At 43.2% G+C, this 24230-nt stretch overlaps 1 protein-coding gene across 1 annotated transcript in view; it reads left to right on the top strand.

Moving 5' to 3' along the window:
- The first annotated feature begins 1072 nt into the window (after nt 1-1072).
- LOC138966524 (diphosphoinositol polyphosphate phosphohydrolase 1-like) overlaps nt 1073-24230 on the top strand; it is a 46498-nt gene continuing 23340 nt past the window's right edge. The window contains exons 1-2 of the mRNA XM_070338788.1: nt 1073-1350; nt 3331-3486. Of these exons, the coding sequence (XP_070194889.1) occupies nt 1252-1350; nt 3331-3486 (255 nt within the window). The 5' untranslated portion in view covers nt 1073-1251. The remainder of the gene's footprint in view (nt 1351-3330; nt 3487-24230) is intronic.

The following is a 24230-nucleotide window of genomic DNA, read 5'->3' as shown; positions in this document are numbered from 1 at the left end:
TCTCTCTCTCTCTCTCTCTCTCTCTCTCTCTCTCTGGTTCATCAATTCATTTAAAATGTATGTGCATGTTAAACAAAATTATAATAATATGCAGATCTAAATTAAGTTATGTTAAAAATTGACACTTGGAAATTGTACTTAAAATGCAGCATGACAATTTATTTTTTAAATTTTTATCTGTATATGCAGTTATAATGTATTAAGTTTGATGTGATAATTCTTTGATTATATTGTTTTCTGTTCTTGTTGACCCTATATTAGGGCGAGGGCTGGATGTAAAAAAGCAATATTCTTGCTTATCTATTACCCTCGATAATAAAGATTTTGTCTTGTCTTGTCTTGTCTTGTCTCTCTCTCTCTCTCTCTCTCTCTCTGTCTCTGTCTCTCTCTCTCTCTCTCTCTCTCTCTCTCTCTCTCTCTCTCTCTCTCTCTCTCTCTCTCTCTCTCTTTCTCGCGCAGGGATTTAAAAAAAAAATTATGTTTTTTTTTTAATGCAATTTATATCGCGCACATATTCAAGGCGCAGGGATTTATTTATGCCGTGTGAGATGGAATTTTGTTACACAATACATCACGCATTCACATCGGCCAGCAGATCGCAGCCATTTCGGCGCATATCCTACTTTTCACGGCCTATTATTCCAAGTCACACGGGTATTTTGGTGGACATTTTTATCTATGCCTGTACCATTTTGCCAGGAAAGACCCTTTTGTCAATCGTGGGATCTTTAACGTGCACACCCCAATGTAGTGTACACGAAGGGACCTCGGTTTTTCGTCTCATCCGAAAGACTAGCACTTGAACCCACCACCTAGGTTAGGAAAGGGGGGAGAAAATTGCTAACCGTGGCCCAGGGTCGAACTCGCAACCTCTCACTTCCGAGCGCAAGTGCGTTACCACTCGGCCACCCAGTCCTACATTGCAAGTTTCTCATGAGTGACTTGCCGATTAAAATAAAATCCAACATTAACAACAACAAAAAAAGAAAAAGGAAAGAAAAAAAAGAAAGCTGCAGTTCTTGAGTTTTGACGCGAACGGCTTGCCGTATACCGTTTTTGCGCACGGCACTGAGCCAAGCTCCATGTGCGCCTGGCATGCGTCTCGCCGTCAACACTCATGAGGTTGGTTCCTGTAGTCCTTGAGCAGACAAATAAAAGTCGAATCAGTTTTATTGGCACAGTTCAGTGCAGATCCTTGGGGTCTGCTATCAGGCAGGTTTCAGGCTGCAGGCGCACGGGAGCAGTGACACGATGGTGAAAGAGAAACCAGATTCAATCCGGACTTTCGATGAGGATGGATACAAACGACGGGCAGCTTGTCTGTGTTTTAAAGACGAGCTCGAAGAAGAGGTGCGGATTGTGTTTGTTTTGATTTTGCTGCTTTTCTTCAGGTCACGTCTGTTTGTTTGCAGTTTCCCCTGCACTGGCAAGCAGATTGTGCTAATCTGCTTCCTTAACACTTACTGAGTTGGTCACGATTGATACGGTTTAGTCTTTAATTTGCCTCTCATTAGTTCGGCCCGTGTCGCGAGATAAAAATAGAGCCGCAGATTTCCCTCTCTCGATTCCAGAAGACCAATATTATGACGTCGATGTCTGCTCGGTGATGTAATCAGTCTTGTAAAATGTGATCTTGGAGGAAAGATGGCAGTGTATGATGGGGTTTATGCAGAACAGAATTATAATATTTAATTTTCAAGAAGCAAAAAGCACAGATTTGAAAAAGCAAAGCCAGAATCTGTTTTTGCTCCTTTTGTGCACTGCGTGTGACACATGGCAGGGTGTAAACAAACCGCTAGTTCCCTTGTACTCCACTCCCATAGTTTGACCACAGGCGGAAGGTATCGTTCACTGGACCACTACTTCTATAGAAAGACTTTCTATGGAAGTAGTGGTCCAGTGAACGATACCTTCCGCCTGTGGTTTGACCTGCTTCTTCCTTTGTCATCATTTTTGCAATACTGTAGTAACAGTTACTAACACAATAACATTTGCAAATTTCATCGACAATTTTGAGATAAGTTCATTATTTGTATCAGAAGTGTTTGTCTGTCTTAGTTAAAAGACCACTGGGTCGACATACTCTAAATTATGTAAAGTTTGGTTTTGTTAACGATGAAACGTTCTAATAATTAAACCTACAACTCTTGTTTTTTGATTCTGAATTTTGGAACGTTGGCAGTCTATCTGTTTTCCTTTGTCAGTTAAGCAGATGAATTTTTAGTCAGTGGGTTTCTTCGACTTTGATAATGACAGATTTTTTTTTTAGTAAATATTAGTAATTGCGTTACGACTGTAAAAAGTGTATTGCTAAACTGAAACAGAGACCAGTTTCTCTTCATCTCCACCACATTGTCCTAGCTAATTTGCTTGTGTTCTTTGTTCTGACAAGATGCTCTGCATCAAGTTTTACTGTTAGCCCAGCTAGTATAAATGAATATATATATATGCCTCTTCAGGTTGTAAATTGAGTATAACACAGGAGATAATAGTAGTACCGACACATGATGGCAGTGGTTTTAGCTTTTACATCAAAATTAAATCTTCTTCTTCTGCTGTGTTCATGGGATGAACAGACCTGGGAACCCATACGATTTCGCCGTATTTCATTCGCACGATTGTCTAGAATACGAGCAGTACGGTCACTGTAAAAAAATACCAAGTGAAAATTCCTAGACTACTTTTCTTCACAAGCACATCCCGAAGCCGATCCAGTATTTTGACACATGATTACAGTTTTTGTCAGTAAACAATAAAAGAAGCATTTGTTTTACTTTTAAATGTATTGGTAAACGTGATTAACAGTGCGACGGACGCGTGTGAAACATGTTTGAATCATGGATGTTCAAATATTGTGTGGAGTACGTTCATTTTTCTGAAAATACAAAGTTTTCTAGAGAATTGTCCAAAACAGGGCTTCCCAGGTCTGGATGAAACTCCTGTGTACACTCATGTTTTTATAAATCGATTTAATTTTTTCAATGTTTTTATTTTTTTCAGCCGGGTATTAATTATGAAAGTACGAACTTAGGTCCCAAAGATCCACTTCCAGTAGATCTATGCATTGCCATTTTCTGACTGGCTAGTCTTGTCTGATGATGGTGATCAACAGTGATCAACTCATTCTTTGTTGTACGTGTTTTGAAGATTAAGGATCCTAATTTGATTCAACATAATACTGAAATTGAAAAGAATAAATTAGTTATACATTTTTCGAAGGTAATGCGGCCTCTGTTATTTTTTTGTTTGTGCTTTTGTGCAGTGGAAATAATAACTTCTGATAACTTGTAATAAAATATTTACTCTCCCTCTTTTACATTTGTTGATCAGATCTTGCTGGTGACGAGTCACAGGCACTTAAACTGCTGGGTAGTGCCAGGAGGGGGAATTGAACCCGACGAGGAACCCCGCATCGCTGCCATGAGAGAAGTCATGGAGGAAGCAGGCGTCAGAGGTCGCATCGGGCGTCAGATTGGTATTTTTGAGGTGAGCGAAATGAATGTCACGTTATACACACACAGTCTAAACCATTCCTTTATAAACTCGTGTCTCTGAGGTGTAAGAATCTCAGCCCTTGGAAGATTACACAAGTTGTCAAATGTGTTTCGGGTTTAGTAGATTGTGGTGAGCTACAGAGGTTGGCATTTATTATTTATTGTATCATCGTCATCCTGGAATTTTGGCGTAACTCGATTCTTGGTGATTTTGATGTTTTTGTGCTTTAGACTCGGTACATCATTATCAATGAAAAACATTCTCCGAAATACGCATTATTATGGACAATACATGATTTAACGTTCTTTTATCTTACTATCCATACCAGGTACAAATATAAACACTATTTTATTATAAAAATAATCAGTTTTGGCCTTCTGCTGAAAAGCTGTCTAAAATGATTACGCCTAAATTCCATGACGACGTCAGTATGTTACAGGTTTTACACAAGATTAATATCATGCACGCCTCGACACTTACACACACCCAGACACCTGTACAGGCTGTAGGTGCAAAGTGCACAACTGTCATGCATGAAGTGCACATCTCTAGCACTTCTGCCCACCTACTCAGCACCTAGTGTTTTATCTAGGTTAATTATTCCTCATATATATATATATATGCACATGTGCAGAATATAACCTACTTTAACCCAGAGACAAAGTAGGGCAATAAATCCTTTGGCAAAGTGGCTGAAGTTTTAGGGAGTAATACAGTGGAACCCCCAAATTTAAGGCTCCCTCCCCAGGGGACCCCTTCAAGACCCAATTTTTTTTGAGACTTTCTGTTCATAAACCCTGTAAACTAACCCCCATTTTAAAAACCGTCCTTCTTATTAATCTTAAGTCTTGACTTTCTCACATTTTTGTAGGTCTTAAAAGGGTGGATGCCACTGTATTATTAGTGTTTGCACTTTTATTTTTAGAGCATTGCAACAGTGAAAAACATTCATTCAAAGAAAAAAATGTAGTGTGTGTATCACTGTATGAGTGTTTCCGATGTCACTTGTGTGTGAGCTTAGGTGTGTGTGTGCTTAGGTGTGTGTGTGCTTAGGTGTGTGTGTGCTTAGGTGTGTGTATGCATACAGGGTGAACCTTTTTACTTTTACACAGTAGCTCCTAGTCCTACAGACATTGGTGATGAAATACACCTATAAATAAAGGTGAAAGGCTCAAACTGGTTTCAGTAGGTTTGTGTGTGGCCTTGATTTGATGATTGGTCAGTAGTGTAGCACTGCCTTGTACATCAGTGAGCCCTCTGAAATTTTGGATGTTTACCAAAAGTGTCACACTTCTCAGGGGGGGGGGGGGGGGGGGGGGAGTTGTTGATCTTGGATAGATGTTTTATTGGTTTTTCTTTTAAGGTGTGACAATGACACTCTCTATCTTTCTTTTTCCATCTCTCTGTTGTTTGAATCTGGGCCTTTTGCCAGCAGGTGTTATTTTATTCTTAATTCTTAATATATTGGGTTAAAGGAGATTGAAATCTATGTATATCATCCTTCTGGGGTTACTTTTTTAAAAACCTGTTTTCGTCTTTCTGTCCAGTTTCCTCCACTTCCCTCATTAAACATTTGGTTAGTTCGTTTTACACTTACAGTGACATTTGGTTAGTTCGTTTTACACTTACAGTGACATTTGGTTAGTTCGTTTTACACTTACAGTGACATTTGGTTAGTTCGTTTTACACTTACAGTGACATTTGGTTAGTTCGTTTTACACTTACAGTGACATTTGGGACATGTATGTTACAATGTTAGATAATGTATTTACATGAGATTTGTGTGCTTTTGTACTGTCTGGACGTAAATCTTATTTATGAAGAAAAAGAGATTGTTCACATACCGTACACTAATAATAGCCAGGTATATGATTTAGGTGAACTCCCCCTGCGGGTTAGGGGGAAGAATTTACCCGATGCTCCCCAGCATGTCGTAAGAGGCGACTAACGGATTCTGTTTCTCCTTTTACCCTTGTTAAGTGTTTCTTGTATAGAATATAGTCAATTTTTGTAAAGATTTTAGTCAAGCAGTACATGTAAGAAATGTTAAGTCATTTGTACTGGAAACTTGCATTCTCCCAGTAAGGTAATATATTGTACTACGTTGCAAGCCCCTGGACCAAAGTTTTGATTAGTGCTTTTGTGAACAAGAAACAATTGACAAGTGGCTCTATCCCATCTTCCCCCTTCCCTCCGTCGCGATATAACCTTGAACGGTTGAAAACGACATTAAACACCAAATAAAGAAAGAAAGAATGAGGTGAACGATTTTCATCCATTTGATCATGTGGTTTCTTCTTAGTTGTTCCTGTGTGGGTGTGTGTAGGGAGCGTCAGAAGGGTGGCGTCAAATGGGAGGTGGGATAATACATTAAAATGTGAAGATAACCAGCTTGAAAGTAACATGAAAGATAGTTATTGAAAACAGGGGAGGGTTACATTTATGTTTGCGTGGTTTAAATGACTGCAGACATTACTCCTTTACAGTTTCAAAGGGCACCTGTCCCGAAGATGCAGGTGTGAAGGGGGGGGGGGGGGGGGGGGTAGAGAGAGAGAGAGAGAGAGAGAAACGTATGCTGAAACGCAAGAAACGCCTCTTCCACCGAGCGAGATCCTCCAACAACTGGTCCCCTTACCGCCGATTCCAAAAACACTGCAAAAGAGAGTTACGCCGAGCTGAGTGGAAGTACATCAACGGCACCATTCAAGAAGGGCTAGATAGGAACGACACCAAGCCATTCTGGCGGTTCATCAAGGCCAGGAAACAGGACAATGTCGGAGTAGCCCCCCTCAAAACCAAAGGCCAACTCCACAGTGACAGCCAGTCAAAAGCGGACATCCTCCTTAACCAGTTCAAATCTGTCTTCACCAAAACTTCCTCCCAACCCCTCCCCCACCTCCAATCCACCGCCCCTGACATCCCACCCATTACCATCACAGTCCCCGGAGTCACCAAGCTGTTACGACAACTGAAAGTCAACAAGGCGTCCGGACCAGACGGCATCCCGAACACCGTCCTCAAGACACTCGCCGACAGCGTCGGCCCAGCGCTGGCACTGATCTTCCAAACCTCTGTCGACAGCGGACGTCTACCCAAGGACTGGTTGTCGGCCAACGTGTCGTGTGCCTTTAAGAAAGGGGACCGCCACGAACCCGCCAACTATCGCCCAATCTCCCTTACCTCTGTCCCCTGCAAACTCCTTGAACACATTATCTTCCGCCACATTATGTCCCATTTCCAAGCCCACAAAATCCTTACAAACCTGAACCACGGCTTTCGATCTGGCTACTCCACTGAAACCCAACTACTAACCACCACCAACGACCTACTACAATCTTTTGATCAAGGCAAACAAATTGACATGGCCATACTAGACTTTTCCAAAGCATTCGACACCGTCCCCCATGACCGGCTCCTCCTCAAGTTGGCCAACTATGGCATCACAGGCCCCCTCCACGCATGGCTTCACTGCTTCCTCACGGAACGCAGCATGCAAGTCGTCGTTGAAGGCAGTACGTCCCAGCCCACTACCGTCGACTCAGGCGTCCCACAAGGCACCGTGCTGGGCCCACTCCTTTTTCTCAGCCACATCAACGATCTCCCGCAGGCAGTCAGATCCCAGGTTAGGCTGTTCGCCGACGACTGTCTCGTCTACAGAGAGATCAACACCTTTAACGACCACCACACCCTACAAGAGGACCTGAAGTGTCTAGAAGGCTGGGCAGAGAAATGGGGAATGCGCTTCAACGCCACCAAGTGCTATGTCATGAGCATCTCCCACAAACCACCCTCCACCTTCATGTACTCCCTCAACAACACCATCCTCAAAACTGTCCCTTCCAACCCATACCTAGGCATCCTATTCTCGGACAACCTCAAATGGAGAAACCACATCAGCAGCATCACCAAGAAAGCGAACTGCACTCTTGGCTTCCTACGCAGAAACCTCCGCCACTGCCCGGCAGCCTGCAGACGAAATGCCTACCTGGCCCTCGTCCGACCCCTCCTTGAGTACGGAGCAGTAGTCTGGGACCCGTACCAAGCGCAGGACATCGATAGGATGGAACGCATACAGCGCACAGCAGCACGTTTCATCGCCAACGACTACCGATCAAGACGTCCTGGCTTTGTTACGGGCCTCCTGACACGCCACAACCTCCCAACTCTCCAGGAACGTCGAGTAAACCTCCGCCTGACTTTCTACTACAAGGTGGTTGAGGGGCTGGTGCCGGCAATGCCTCCAGACAAATTCCTGACCCCTCAACGTGCTGGCCGCATGATTCGACCCAGAAGACAAACAGCAGACTACGTTGGTAGCAACCCCATAGACAATTACATAAAAAATAACAACAGGTGTTTCGCTGTACCACGCTGCAACACTGAACAATACAAGCAGTCGTTCTTCCCACGATCCACAATAGAGTGGAATCACCTGGACAACACAGTTGTCCACTCAGCCTCTATTGAGGCATTCAAGGCGGCGCTGACTACCAGCCGCCGATAAGCGACGTCGCTGCGCACACCCACCCGTCGCGCCAAAGCCAGCAATCTGGATGCTAGCGACGTAACCTACAGATACAGAGATACAGAGAGAGAGAGAGAGAGAGAGAGAGAAAAGTTACTCTCGCACCTACAGGTTCACTGGGTTCATAGCATGCTCAGTTTGTAGACCCACACGTTTTCAGCCCTGAAAGTCCAACAAATGGTGTACTCACCTTTGGCTAGTGATTCTGAAAATTTACTAGCCAGAGAGAAAACTGTACTAGCCAAATCAACTATTTGTTTCAGCAACATTATTCGCATTTGGCGAGAAGATGAACATTTCTACTCGCCAGTTACATATTTCTACTCGCCATGGGGAGTAAAATACTCCCCACTTTCAGGCCTGGTTTTGTTTTCCATTTTGTTTCTGGTTTGACCTCGTAAAGTTTAAACACTAATTGTTTGCCCTTTCAATGTCTCCACTGTGCTTTTTGTTTCCACATTTATGCACTTTGAATTGTTTTTCAGATGATGTAACTGTAGAATCAACTTTTTTTTAGTGCGAGGTATCCATCTGAACACTAATATAGTGAGTAGTGTGTTCTATTTTAAAGTAACAACTTATGGATTTATCCCAGAATAGCTCCTTGTTAAGTTATTAACGAAGTGATAATAATCTGATTGTGTATGATTATTATGAATGAGATTTGGGAAAACTGCCATGAAATAGTGCAGTGTACTGTGGAGGGGGAAGGAAGAGAGAGAGTAGGGGAGAGAGAGAGAGTGTGTGTGTGTGTGCCGCTTTAATCATTCAATATTTTGCTATTGAAAATAAAAATCATATCTGAAGTCTTGATTTTGCAGAAGCATTTGTCCTGAGACATAAGTATCTGGCAGTATCTTCCAATACCCATCTTTCTTTTCATGCACACGCCCTGTTGTTCCTGTCAGTTCCGTGCGTTACTTTGGATTAGGTAAGCAGATAATGCGCTTGAAAGAAAAGGTGAAAACCTCACGAACCTTGCCTTTCCTGAACCTCCACCCCCAACCCCAACTTGTTTTGTACCCTGCTTGTTGTTGCGTGGGTTCCCTCTTGATCTAATCTTCGTGTCGAATGACTACTTCTTTAGGGCCAGACACTTTGGCAAGCCTCCTTCTGTGTTGTCTTTTTATGCGTGAGGTGTTCCCTTTATCTTAATTGGCGGGGTTTCCAGAGCTGAAAATGTAATGGCAGATTTGTGTTTCCGTGTGCTCCTTATGGCCGCTGTTTAACGCAAGATCGAGTGATGAACTGGGGTAGGACAATAGGACAGTGCCATTTGGTCTAAACGTTGACACTATCAGTCTATGTCATGCAGAAGGGGACAGTGCCATTTGGTCTAAACGTAGACACTATCAGTCTATGTCATGCAGAAGGGGACAGTGCCATTTGGTCTAAACGTAGACACTATCAGTCTATGTCATGCAGAAGGGGACAGTGCCATTTGGTCTAAACGTAGACACTATCAGTCTATGTCATGCAGAAGGGGACAGTGCCATTTGGTCTAAACGTAGACACTATCAGTCTATGTCATGCAGAAGGGGACAGTGCCATCTAGTCGGGGAGAACATTGTCGTTTGGTCTAAGACGACAAAGAGCCAATATGACCCGGAAAAGACGATGATCTTTACTTTCTGTAGTGGACAGTACAGAATCCTCGGAAATCGATACAAGGCGCGCGTAACCCGTAGTCCTCGGTCGGGTCACTGACCACCAGCCCAGTCTTGATTACTGAATTGGACGAGGCCGTTGTGACGTCAGTGTCTGCTGCACGTGTCAATGTTTTTTTCTTCCTGTGCGCACGATGGCCTCTCTCTCGCTCGCTCTCTCTCTCTCTCTCTCTCTCTCTCTCTCTCTCTCTCTCTCTCTCTCTCTCTCTCTCTCTCTCTCTCTCTCTCTCTCTCTCTCAGAGATGTGCTCATTAGGTTCAGAGCTGGCGTGTCTGAATTACGCTCACATAAATTGAGATACTCCCCACATACCCTGCAGGACTTGTTTTGCCCATTCTGCAAAAAAGCTCCTGAGGATGAAATGCACATTTTATTTCACTGTGATGCATTGAACGATCTTCGCTGTCAATACTTACCCTTTAAATACACATCATATCCTTGTTTGGTTTCCTTTCAGTTGATAATGCAAAACAAGAAGGGTCTCCATGATTTAGGCAGATTTATTTATTATGTTAACAAACGCCGTGATTTACTTCCTAAGGTGTAACAGAATGATTTATTTTGCTTCATGTCAGTGGGTTTTTCTCTCTCTGTTTTGTTGATGTGGTTGAGTGCATTGCGTAGCTGCTGTTTCTTTTTCAATTATGTCCTTTGATGTATGTTGTAGTTGAGGATGTATTTGATGTGGCACCAGCCATCCCCTGTACATACCCATACCCGTATCTCTATCATTCTCTCTCTCCCCCCTGCTCTCTCTCTCTCTCCCTCTCTCCTCTAGCTCCCCGTCCATCTTTTTTTTCTCTCTCTCTCTCTCCTCCTCCCTCTATCTCTATCACTCTATCTCTCCTCCCCTGCTCTCACTCTCTCTCTCTCTCCCTGTCTGTCTCTGTCTGTCTCACTCTTCCCCCTCTATCTCTATCACTCTCTCTCTCTCCCCTCTGCTCTCACTCTCTCTCTCTCTCTCTCTCTCTCTCTCTCCCCCTCTCTCTCCCCTTCTCTCTCTCCTCTAGCTCTCTGTCTCTCTCTCACACACTCCCCCCCCCCCGTCTATCTCTATCACTCTCTCTCTCCCCCCTGCTCTGACTCTCTCTTCCCCCCCTTCTCTTACTCTCTCTCACTCTCTCTCTCTCCCCACCCTGTCTCTCTCTCCCCCCCCCCTCCTCTCTCTCTCCCCTCCTCTCTCTCTCCCCTCCTCTCTCTCTCCCCTCCTCTCTCTCTCTCTCTCTCTCTCTCTCTCTCTCTCTCTCTCTCGCTCTCTCTCCGACTTTTTTCTCTCCCTATGCGACTTGTTTGATGTAGCGTTTCTACCTTTGGGGCAATGTTGGTACCGAAAATAGAACTCGGACTCAAGCTGTTAGCTTGTTATGTTGATGCTCTTTTTTTCTGGAATGTGGTTAATTCCTCCAACGTCAGTGACTCCTTGTAAGCTTTCTTAGTCGTGTAAAGGCAACTGGAATTGAGTCAATAAATCTGAGAATGAGATAAACGAATAAGTAAAATGGCTCAGAATTAAGTTAAACGGTCAGTGACTGCGGTACCAAGTAAAAGCAGCTGGACAGGAGCAAGTTGGAGATGCGAGATAGTGCAATCGGTATGAAAGTACTGTTCGGAGTCGTGTAAAGACACTGAAATGAAATAGAAAAAATGAGAGACGAATGAGTGCAGTCAGTAAGAAATCGGACTAAACGGTCAGTTACTGCTGTAGTAAGTAAAACGAAAAGCAACTGGGAATTGAATTATAGAAAATACGAGGAACGTCTCAGTAGTGCAAGTGGTCTGTCACGTACACTCCATGCAAGTCTCTCCCTCTCTCCCTCGCTCTGCCTTAGTGTCTGTGTGTGTATCTGTCTCTCTCTCAATCTCTTTCTCTCTCGAGTCATTTTCTTTCACCCGGTGTTTATTTATCTGTTTCTCTGTTTTGAGTCACTATCTGTCTGTCTGTCTGTCTCTCTTTCTGTGTGTGTGTGTGTGTGTGTGTGTGTGTGTGTGTGTGTGTGTGTGTGTTTGTCTGTGTCTGCCTCTGAGTCTCTCCGCCTCTGTCTTTTTATGTCTATCTGTGTGTGTGTGTGTGTGTGTGTGTGTCTCTCTCTCTCTCTTCCTCTCTCTCTCTCTCTCACTCTCTCATCCGACTCCTGGCACACAGGTCAAAGCAGAGGTGTCAGTCTTGTGTTAACTTGAGTGCACGTGTACCCAGCAGGAGGGGGGTGATTCGGGTCAGAAGTGGGGTAAGCACTTTGGTCTTCAGTCTTTGGGTTCTTGCTTTCAGTGGCGAAGATGCCAACACAAAATTGCACTATGCTCTACCATTTATTGTCCTTGTCTATCGGACACGAAGAAGAGAAGCTACACTCGCCCCAGGCCGAGTCACAGAGTTGACATGATCAGTACACAGCTTCACGGTGTGTCATGTGTATACCAGCTGATGGTTGAGTCCAAAACTAGTGCGGTGGCTAATGACAGATTCCGTGTATAACCTCATTCATTGAAAAGATTTGCAAAGCCATACTCTTTGTTTCCTGAGCCTGGACCATTGAGACGGTTACCTCATAGATCTGTTCATTCTACAGTTTGTCCCTGTCAAAAGTTATACCCCCATTCAACACAACCGTTCTAGGTCCCGTTCCCGTACCAACCAAGGACGGCTGCCACAACAATGGAACGCTGCGCAAACAGCCGTTTTTGGCATCTTTGAGCAGCGTCTGACCATAGTGGCAGCCGTCCTTGGTCGGTACGTGAACGGGACCTAGAACGGATGTGTGGAATGTGGGTATGACAACTCCGTGTGTGAGAGCGCTACCGTTGCGTTACCGTTGTTTTAAGTTCCTTTGACGATCCAAGCGTTCCGTTACCGATGGGTTGAGGTTCCATTACTGTTCATTCTCATCGGGAGGGGAACGGTTAAAAATGTGAACATGCAGCCCAAACTCAACCGTCCCTACCGACCCAACCGTTCAAAGCAGTTCCGTTAACGATCATTTACGTTCCATTTTGGTTCTCTCCCGATCCCTCCCGTGTCCGCACCGTTCCTTGGTCGGTACGGGAACGGGACCTAAAACGGTTGTGTGGAATGGGGGTATAAGACTCGACCACTTGGCTTATGGTGAAGACAGCTGGAAGATCTATGGATATAATTGAAGAGGAGTAGTCTTCCTTTTTAAGAAAATGTGTACTCTGCCTTGCAGATTAGAAGTTTGTGCTGTCGGGGCTGGGTAAAGGGAGTGGCCGGGGCTGGGTAAAGGGAGTGGCCGGGGCTGGGTAAAGGGAGTGGCCGGGGCTGGGTAAAGGGAGTGGCCGGGGAGGGGAAGGGGGGAGGGGAGTAGGTAAGAGAGACGAAAGAGGAAACTGGACAGGAAAAAGTCACTGCCTGAAGCATTCAATAAAGCCAGAAAAAAAGAAATTACGACATGCAGGTTTTCAATTCATATTTTTGCAAAGTATCTGCACAAGCATGTGTGCCTCTTTGAGCATGTTCGTGGCTGCTTTCATGGGGTGGCTGTATCCTCAGGAATTTGAGGATTTCTTTATCTCTCTTTTTCTGACACCGTTGATTTAACGTCATTTTTACAGGACAGGGTTTTTTTTCCTTTCAGTTATAAGTTGTAGTAGTTTGACCTTATTGTTTTAGTACAAGTAGAGCTCGTTCACCGGTAGCAAAGACTCATTCAGTCCGTCCATGTGTCTGAGTGTGTGTGATGGGGGGGGGGGGGGGGGCCTCTCCCGTGACCACCTGCAATGTACGAACAGGTTTGCACTGGCCCTAGGGTGTCCGTTCATGAGAGGGACTGCTGTAGCAGTAAAACTAGTGTGATACAGAAGTAATCAATTTATCCACTTGACTAATATTCGTGTTTTTATGCTCAAATATTATGTTTTTATTTTCAAATACTCAGCAACACATGTAACCCAAATACAACATGTGCCCGTACAATACCGCTTCTTTTAATAAAAACATTGCTTCGGCCATGTTGATTTTTAATCAACCAATTTTCTTGGTAATTTCTCTTAGGCAGAAGGGCCTTGCCTTCCTGGATTACTTATGCAAGAGCTGTTTAAGCCACAGTGACCGGATAGGTTCAAATTGGGATCTGAGCGCGCCCCTGACGTGAACACCGCGGACGCGTTCGTCTGAGTGTTAATCAGCGTGACTTACAGGGCTGCTCGAACTGTTTAACTACGATCATTTCTCATTCTGTCTTTTCACATTAAAGACTAGAAGAACATTATGAGGCAGCAACGTGGTGATTTTGTGAATTCCAATTGTTAATAATTAATGGTAGACCCCCCGCGGGTTAGGGGGAAGAATTTACCCGATGCTCCCCAGCATGTCGTAAGAGGCGACTAACGGATTCTGTTTCTCCTTTTACCCTTGTTAAGTGTTTCTTGTATAGAATATAGTCAATGTTTGTAAAGATTTTAGTCAAGCAGTATGTAAGAAATGTTAAGTCCTTTGTACTGGAAACTTGCATTCTCCCAGTAAGGTAATATATTGTACTACGTTGCAAGCCCCATGGAGCAATTTTTTTGTATTAGTGCTTTTGTGAACAAGAAACAATTAACAAGTGGCTCTATCCCATCTCCCCCCCCCCCCCCCTTTCCCCGTCGCGATATAACCTTCGTGGTTGAAAACGACGTTAAACACCAAATAAAGAAAGAATTAATGGTAGGCTAGAAACACCCCCCCCCCCCTTCCTCGGTCGCCCCCCCCCAACACACACACACATTAACAGGCGGTTCACGTGATGGGCACGCGTGCGCGCAGTTCAATTCTCGGTCATGTTTACCTTGTGGAGGATTTTGCTGACGTCCAGGGCAGGTTCTGTGCACATTCCACTCGCTTTGTCTTTCCTTGGCCGTCAAAGACACTCTTTTTGGTAGAATGGTAGCATAGAATGTCAGCAGGGTTGTTCTTATTTATTTTTTAAATTGTGCGCGAACTTTCTTTGGCACTGGATTAAGAGTTGATTGGAAACCTGTGTGTCTTTAAACGATCAGAATATTTATGTAAAGACCTTGAGGTCTTCTTCTGCGTTCGTGGGCTGAAACTCCCACGTACACTACGTGTTTTTTGCACGAGTGGAATTTTACGTGTATGACCGTTTTTACCCCGCCATTTAGGCAGCCATACGCCGCTTTCGGGGGAAAAGACCTTGAGGTGACCTTGCAGTGTCAACACGGTTAAGAATAACCAAGAATCAATAATTTAATTGCTCGATTTTTTTAATTTTATCTTAATTTTATTTAAATACTTTGTCAAGATTATTGTCGCTTTGTTAGTCATTTAAATCAAAAGAAGACACGCCAGTAACCAGGTTAGGTACTTGTTTTGATCAATATTTCGGCAGATAAACTGCCTTCGTCAGGATGGTAACAAAGTCTGAGTTTCACTATTTCAACTGTTTCACTATGTTAGTGTATAGGATATGTTCCTGATCCCATGTAAACGGATGATGCATCTTTGTGCTTCTCGGGGTCCAGCCCGTCTCTGAATCAGTGGAAACTATGTGTCTTTTGCTTCAAAACTCAACTGGTAATAAAATCATTAAAATAAAGTTCCTTTCAGCTTATGCAAGAAAGTTTCTGAATTGGTATTATTTCCTCTGTTTTACTGTGTCTTCAGTATGTGAAACTGATTTGGGTTTTTGTTTTGAGTTGATTAGATTGCTTGATACATTTTGCTCAAAATCGAACTTTTGAACATTTCTGTTCTGTTCGTAAAGCGTCATTTGAAAAGCAGGTTCTTTGTGAGTGTAAGTCCTTGAAACTTACCTTTCAGAAGCGTGAAGAGTTAAAATTGTGTTGGCATTTTGAAAAAGCCACTTTTGAAAATCTCATTGAGTGTAGTTATTTTCGGCGTTGCCAGCCAATGACTTCTAGCTCAAGATTCCGTCTGTCGTGCGTCCTGTATATTCTATTTTCCACGCTATTGATTTTGTTAAGGCTATGTACATTAATAGCAGCATTGGAATAGAGAAGAGCTTCTTTTTTTGTTGATTGTGCGAACTGGGCAAGTGTTAATGTATTTTTGTCATGTTTACCAGTTTACATCAATGCAGGTTGACTTTATTTCAGACTAACAGTTAAGCCCGGCTTCGCCCGGGAGTAAGCGGAGCCCTGTAGCAATTTAAGACGCTCGCTATCCCATTATCATTAGCTTAACCTCCTTTGTTTGGATAAAAAAAAAAGAGTTATCTCCCTTACCTTCTAGAAATTTCCGGAACTGTCCAGTTAATTTTTCATTCTTCATTTCTTCCCCTCATAGGAGCAATAGCGAGTCTCTAATATCACTGGCATGATGTGCTTGCTACAGGTGAACAGTAGGCACTGAACTGGTCTTGCACCATATAGGCTGTATTCGATAAATGGGAGGTCCATAATCTGAGAAAGGAAACAATGAATCAAGAAACTAAAACCCAGGTGCACATCTGCGGCACCTAGGGAGTGTACGTGCACACTATCTTGTTCCTGCCTCTTGCCATCTCAGAGGTATGGCGACCACAGACACACACACACACACACACACACACACACTTAATCCATTTATATACCGTATATACGAGGGCATGAGAATTCTCTTCAGTTTTGCAATCGTGCTGATACGCCGCGGCTTCGTGCTTTGATCTGAATACTCCGGAATATGACCTGAACCTTGCTGAGGGATGCAGACGCGGCTTGTGCTTTGATGTGTTGTAGACGAAATGTAGCCGTTTTAGTAGTGATGCATGCAGTGATGACATCGAGATGGCTATAATTCTTTTTTCTTTTAGGGGGTAAGGAAGGGGTTGGTGTGGTGGTGATGGGGGTGCTGGGGATGGTGGTTGGGTTGGTGTTGATGATGTAGGGCTAGTGGGAGTGGTAGTTGTGGAGTCGGCGGTGGTGGTGGGAATGGGGGTGGTGGTGGGGGGGGGGGGTCGGATCTGGGGATTGAAAAGGGGGGGGGGGGGGCAAGTTTACTTTTTTTTTTAGAAGAGCCAAGCCACAACTAAAAGTTTCTCTCTTCGGGGGGGGGGGGGGGGGGGGGGGGAGGCGGAGGAGGATTGGAGGGCTGGCAGCGCAGCGGCGTCGGCAGCGGCGGTGGTGGTCAGGTGCACATCTTCACAGTCACTGGAGTGCACATGCACGACATCGTCTTCCTGCCCCCTCCCTTCTCGGAGCTTTGGCGATCACAGACAGACAGACACACACACACAGACAGACAGACACTCTCTTTTATTTATATGTATAGATGTATAGATAGTTTGTTGATGGTTGGTTTTTGGGTTTTAATGTCCCTTCAGCAGATGCTAACTGCTATTCGAGACCGAGATAGTTTGTTGAACATCGTTACAACCCATCAGACTTTGTATAGATAACATAACAAGGATGTTATTTGAATGTAAGGGGAATCTGCGGCATGGTTTGACACTAGTCCTGGATTTTGTGATTTCGTGTTTGTTGCATGTCCAAAATATCATGAAGTCTAGGTCCTATGCATAGAGCAAGTTGATCTGCAGGGTTGTAGTTTTGGGGATTTGTTTGTTTGTTTAGTGTGTATGTGTGTGTTGGAAAGGGGGGGGGGGGGGGTGGAAAGTGACCAGAAAATTCCCCAAAGGAGACCACAATAAATTCGAGCCTCAATAATAGGTTAATAGTTGTGTCAGTTCAGAAACGCTATACCCCTCCTCTTTTAGGGAATCTCTCGATAGCTTCGATTAGTTACGCCTGTCGTAGCACCGTGGTCCCCAATACCACCGAGTGTCGGCTGCCGTTTCACGAGAGCATTTCACTCAAAGAGACGGCTGCAGGGGAACCAGACCAAAATGATCGACGCTGGTTTTGGAAATCGATCGGCTTACTGTTGAAATATCTCTTTTCGGGAGACAGTTTCCAATGTCATCTGGAACTGAATGACCGTTTTAGGAGAGGCTAGTTAGTTCTGGGTTGCTCACTGCGTTAACAGCCTTTGGGGGGGGGGGGGGGGGGGGGGGTCAACCAGGGCGGTTTTGTCTTTTAAACGGACAATTTACGACTTTTCATGGAGAAATGAAATCTTGTATTGGTAAATCGTTCGTTCTTTGTTGGCTGGGAAAGTCCAATTACCAGGAAAGTTCTGTAGTCTGGGTCTTTTTAGTGTGTGCCAATGCTTTTTATCAAGGAATCACAGTGTAGTCCAAATGTGTGTTTCGTAGACCCAATCTATTGTTAAGAACACGCACGTCGCCTAATTGAAACCCTACTTTCACATCTTTGACTTTGAGTCACGAGTGTGTGAGGTTTGGAAGTGATTGTAAACCATTTGTAAACTTAAAGGCACAGTAACCCTCCCGTAAACCATCACAGATACTGTCAGGCTTTTACACACAGTACAAACACCCTTTCATTTAAACACTCACCGCTTGAGAACATCCTAGGTGCCTTCCGTAAAGAGCGAGCAATTTTCATAGAAATTATTTTTGCGTGGTTTATCTTACCCCTGAGCCATCGTGAACCCGTGTGATCCAGTTTCCTTTTTTGCACAATGTAGTCGTCAGTTTGTGATTTCAATGCGACTTGCTGTAAGCTTATCTGCAATAGCACGTTATTATGTACCTCTGAATCTAAACGCAACAAATGGCTGCGATTCACACGAACTCTAGCGATGGCTTTTGACTGTTCAGAGGAACTGGCGATAGGCATAACCGTCGATCGTCTGCTACGAGAACTACGACCTTGCGTGACCCTGCTTCCGGGCTTTTCTTTTTTCAAACTTTCAAAACTTCGAATTGTACTGATCTTGTCTTGATGAAAAAAGAATTCTTTTATGATTTACGAATGTTTGTGCAACAAGCTGGCAATTTATTATTTAGATTTTAAAAGTTAGGTCAAGCGCCAAAACGCACCACGGGCAGGTTTCACGGTAATCAGACTCTTTGATGTGTGTAAACTTTGCCTTCAAATTACTTGCTTACTGTGTTGATTTTCATCATTTTTTCTGCTTGGCATGAGTAAGTATGGTATTTGCAATACAAAAAAATAAATAAAAGCTAAAATGTTTGTGTTTGAGCAATTATTTGAGCGCGTTTTTCGAAGCGAACGTGTGAATCCTGACAGACACCATTTCCTTCTGTCACATGACCCCATCTCAAAGTGTGATTCAACAGACACGAAAATAACACACACAACTTATGATAATGGGGTTATTAATTCAATTAATACACAAGGTTAGTCTCTGACTAGAGAAAATAGGGAAACAATATCAAATGGGAGCATAAAACCGTTTCTGGAAAAATTTTCAATCACCACCGAAAGTGTCTGTCAGTAAAAAAAACACGTGCTTTGTTTGCAAAGCAAAGCCTAATTTTACACATCGCGTGCTTTTGTCTGTTATTCTTGCTTGTGAACATCATTTTATTGATGTTCTTCACTGGAAAGCAGGTGTATCATCAACGTTAAAATTAATATTAAAAGTCCTACGGTTTTGAGCCATTAAGGACTTGAGTGTTTGTCCGCTTTCAAAAAGAGGAAAGAAAGAAACAAAAGATAAGGAGAGGAGGGCAGGGGGTGGGGTTGAGTTGATAATGCTCTGGTATCATCAACAGTATCACAAAATCGCAAAGAATGAACATTTTTGTTGTGATCCGACCGGTGTCTGTAGACTGAATCACACGTTCGGCAAACTTCGTTTTTAACGGAAATAACCGAGCCTTTAATCGGAAACGACGTTTCAACCGCTTCATATCGTCTGCAGGAAGAAAAAGAGGAATGCGATACCCAGTGAGTAAAACATTTAATCGTTTTTAGTGCCTTTTGATCAAGTTTTGTTGCGTCTGTCAGCAACGTTCGTCAACCCAACGTTCGGCACAGCGACGCACGCATACGGATTTGCAGCGTTTGCATTCGGAAAGTGAGGGATTTGTGAGTTCGTTTGCATAATTTCAATCGCTAGTAGGGTTTCCCTTCGTCTCCCATTCTTGTGTGTACATGTTATTGGCATTTCATTGTGTAAATTGAAAGTTTGTGAGTAACAGTAGTAAAATCTGTCGAACGTTGGCAACGCTGACAGACGGAAATATCGAACGTTGCCTTCAATGACAGACTGGCTTGGCGATCGTACTTTCGATTCGTAGGAACACAATATATAGAGACAACAATGTGCGCTCGTTACCACAACGGTCATGAACCGGTGTAACACAAAATTTTTACTCCACGAAAAATTGACTCGGACGGAGTAAACTTCCAGTAAAAATCTTGTACGAAAAAAGAACTCACAAGGAACAAAATTTTTACTCCCCAAATATTTACTCCCAGTAAACATCTCGTACGAGAAACTTAGGGCCTACTCCTTCGTTTATAATTCGCGCAATATCCCATTTACGTGCAATCCCGTTTTGCCGCCGTCCCATTTTGGCGACATTTAACAAGCCAAGCGTCATTTTACTACCGCATCCCATTTTGGCGCAATCCCGTTTCGCCGCTATCCCATTTTTTTGAATTTTTTTTTTCTTTTTACATTTAGTCAAGTTTTGACTAAATGTTTAACATAGAGGGGGAATCGAGACGAGGGTCGTGGTGTATGTGTGTCTGTGTGTGTGTGTGTGAGTGTGTGTGTGTGTGTGTGTGTGCGTGTGTGTGTGTAGAGCGATTGAGAGTAAACTACTGGACCGATCTTTATGAAATTTGACATGAGAGTTACTGGGTATGATATCCCCGGACGTTTTTTTCAGTTTTTCGATAAATGTCTTTCATGACGTCATATCCGGCTTTTTTTTTAAAGTTGAGGCGGCACTGTCACACCCTCATTTTTCAATCAAATTGATTGAAATTTTGGCCAAGCAATCTTCGACAAAGGCCGGACTTCGGTATTGCATTTCAGCTTGGTGGCGTAAATATTAGTTTATGACTTTGGTCATTAAAAATCTGAAAATTGTAATTAAAATTATTTTTTTATAAAACGATCTAAATGTACGTTCATCTTATTCTTCATCATTTCCTGATTCCAAAAACATATAAATATGTTATATTCGGATTAAAAACAAGGTCTGAAAATTAAAAATATAAAAATTATTATCAAAATCAATGGACGTCTACCCACAACACGCCACTGGATGCCGCGTGGTGCCAGTCGTGAAAACCAGGTTCTTTGTCCCACAGTGAGACATTCAAGTTGGGGACTTTGTGACCGCTGACTTTGTCAGCATGGATGGAAAGGTGGAGAGATACAGGGCGGTGATCATCCCCAAGTCAACCCATTTCCCCGATGGGCCAGATCGAGAGGAGATCTGTGTGAAGTGTTTGCGCGCAAAAGACAATGGGAGATACTATGTCTTTCCTAATGTTGATGACATTTCATGCTTGCCAATGGCTCAGATAAAAAAAAATCCCACCAACGAACCATGAACAACAGGGGGGATTACTATTTTGACATGTGACCAAGTCTCATTTGAGCGTTCACAGTGTTACCTGAGAATAGCACACCCCCTTGAATTGGGACCAAAGAAAAAGCGTTGTATATATGCATTTTTGAATGCTTTTCTAAAGTCATAAGTTCATTTGTGAAAAAAATAAATTTTCAGGGATTGTTTTGCTGAATGCATGCAGTTAAGAAATTGACCCCGTTTTCAAATTTAGGGGGTAGGGTTGCCCCATAGCCCACGTATGTCTGTGTGACTGTGTCAAATATCAATCTACTTTGCGTACAAACTGTATAGATGTTTGTTTTTCGATTTTAGAATGATTTCTTAAGCTGGTTAGAACTTCTGAGGTCTACAGGAAACGATAAAGATAAAAAATGTACAAAATATATTATAAGTAGCGTCCTTTATCTTACCATTGTTCTGATCAATACTGTCCCTTTATTTGCAAGTTAACCGTTTTTATTAATGTGTTCAAGGAGTATGTTAAAAATTATTATCAATGGTTGCTTTAAACAGCACCTTTGGGCAGTTATTATGCACTGAAGTTGTAAAAGCATGTTTTGGGTTTTTTAGGATATAGCGTCTTGGAACGCCAATCATCTTGGAAATACGAATGTTCATATAATTTTTTTTACTGTTTTGGATAGATAAAAAGTTGAACTCTTGGTGCAAACTGTTTTTTGGCCCCTGTTTGACTATTTATTATTTTGGAATATTGTGTGTGAGAGGGAAACTGCAATCCTCAATATCATGAAACGTGCCCACGGTCCGATTGTCTGAGAGACAATACGCAAAATTAATTCTTTGAAAATTGCTCGCTCTTTACGTAGGGCACCTAGGATGTTCTCAAGCGGTGAATGTTTAAACGAAAGGGTGTTTGTACTGTGTGTAAAGGCCTGACAGTATCTGTGATGGTTTACGGGAGGCGTACTGTGCCTTTAATTGGGCTTCTTGGAAACAGTCAAAAAGTCTTGGCTTCAGTAAAATGGTGTGAAATACAGTTCCCAAGCCAATGTTGGATGAGTTGACTGTGTTCCTTGTTAATCTTATACCACCCTTGTTCCACTCACTTCACGTCAAAACAGATTGTTGTGCTGGACGCCATGAAATTGATGCTACATGTAACACTCATTTATATATACATTGGTTCGCTCGCAGACAGACATATCGGTGTAGGCATTGATGTAGACAATGAGACACACGCATAGACAGACAGACAGAAACACAGACACTGCGACAGACACACGCATGCACGAACGCAAACAATTATAAACCCCCACCCATCCCCCAAACACGCACGCACTCACACACACACACACACACTCACACACATACACACACACACACACACACACACACACACACACACACAGATCCCCCACCCCACCACCACCCTCAAAAGCGCCACTCGACCTTGTGCTGTGGTGTCGCATCCTTTTCTCTCTCTCTCTCGCTCTTTATTTCTTTCAACACGGATATCGATACTCCTGGCTTTCCGCGCCTTTTCTCTTCCTCGCCCTATGCAATTTTCGGCAGATTACAAGAGCGGCCTGCAAAGCATTTCGTGCTGTGACAGAATAGGAGTCGAGAGGCGGGGGAGACGAGCTGGGCGAAACGTGCATGTAATGCATTTTCATGGCCCTGCAAAACAGTTGGTGGAGAAGGCAAAAGGCGCTTCAAATGCACAGTCCTTCCCATGAAAACTGTTCTGTTGACTATCTCCGAGTCAGATGCCGTGCCCAGGTTTTAAATGGGACCGGAACATCTATCCACTTGGAAACATACTAAAAATCGACATCCTGGCAGTTTCCTGTGCAAAGTTAGAATTCTTTGATGAATTAATTTCGCAGATTGACACAAATATCAGGTCAACAAATTCATAATGTTGATTCAAACAAAAATCTCACTCAGCACTGAAAGCACCCGAGCTGTTAATTGTGGGTATATATCATAATATGTCTGAGTGGAGACATGGTCTTCTCCTGTGTAAAAGCCTGGTCAGGTCTAAGCCGAATATTTTCCACGGGAAGGACTGTGCCTTTTTTTAGCATTTTCCCCTGTCGGATTTGTTTTTTCGCCACCAGGTCCAGAGGATTACCGATCTGCGACCCGAGGATCGTAACCTTCCCCCCGCGGGTTAGGGGGAAGAATTTACCCGATGCTCCCCAGCATGTCGTAAGAGGCGACTAACGGATTCTGTTTCTCCTTTTACCCTTGTTAAGTGTTTCTTGTATAGAATATAGTCAATTTTTGTAAAGATTTTAGTCAAGCAGTATGTAAGAAATGTTAAGTCCTTTGTACTGGAAACTTGCATTCTCCCAGTAAGGTAATATATTGTACTACGTTGCAAGCCCCTGGAGCAAATTTTTGATTAGTGCTTTTGTGAACAAGAAACAATTGACAAGTGGCTCTATCCCATCTCCCCCCTTTCCCCGTCGCGATATAACCTTCGTGGTTGAAAACGACGTTAAACACCAAATAAAGAAAGAAAGAAAGGATCGTAACCAGGCGGGAGGGGGAAAGGGGATAGTTTATTTGTGCGGGGGTGGGGTAGGAGTGGAGGAAACCTGCATGATTGTAATGCATTTTAATGACACTTCGGGTCCACAGCGGAAAGAGGGGGGGGGGGGGGGGGGGGCAGATCTTCATGAAACTTTTAAATGCGATTTCTTCCCGATGATATTCCCATCATCTGCTTTACTGTCTTTGATCATATCCGCCTGTTTAAAAAAAAATTGAAGCCGCACTGTAGTAACCCAATTTTTCAATCAAATTCACAGATTTTTTTTCTCAAACAATCTTTGACCCAGTTCGGACTTTAGGATTGCATGTCAGCTTGGAATGAAAAAAAGACTAATTTTGAAATTGAAATTACAATGACAGATTCAAAATGATGGTATTGTATTTTTGATTATTTTCCGAATCCAAAAAATTATATTCGCATGCTGTGTTTGAATTGAAAATGTGCTCGGTAATACAGTCAATCAGGTTTATGCAAATTAGGTCCACTCATTCACCACGACCACTGTGTCAGCGCTGTCTCGGTCGAAGGGTTTCGGCCGGCCATGGCTTACTAGTCACGATGTTGTGTGATCCAAAGTGTCCTGTTTTAGTATTTTAGAACGAAAGATTGACTAAATGATTTGATATCGCTGTGCGCGACTTGTTTAATTG

The sequence above is a fragment of the Littorina saxatilis genome, linkage group LG5, assembly GCF_037325665.1.
Source record: "Littorina saxatilis isolate snail1 linkage group LG5, US_GU_Lsax_2.0, whole genome shotgun sequence".
Taxonomy (NCBI): domain Eukaryota; kingdom Metazoa; phylum Mollusca; class Gastropoda; order Littorinimorpha; family Littorinidae; genus Littorina; species Littorina saxatilis.
Note: the sequence above shows the minus strand (reverse complement) of the source record. Positions and strands in the feature narration are given on the sequence as shown.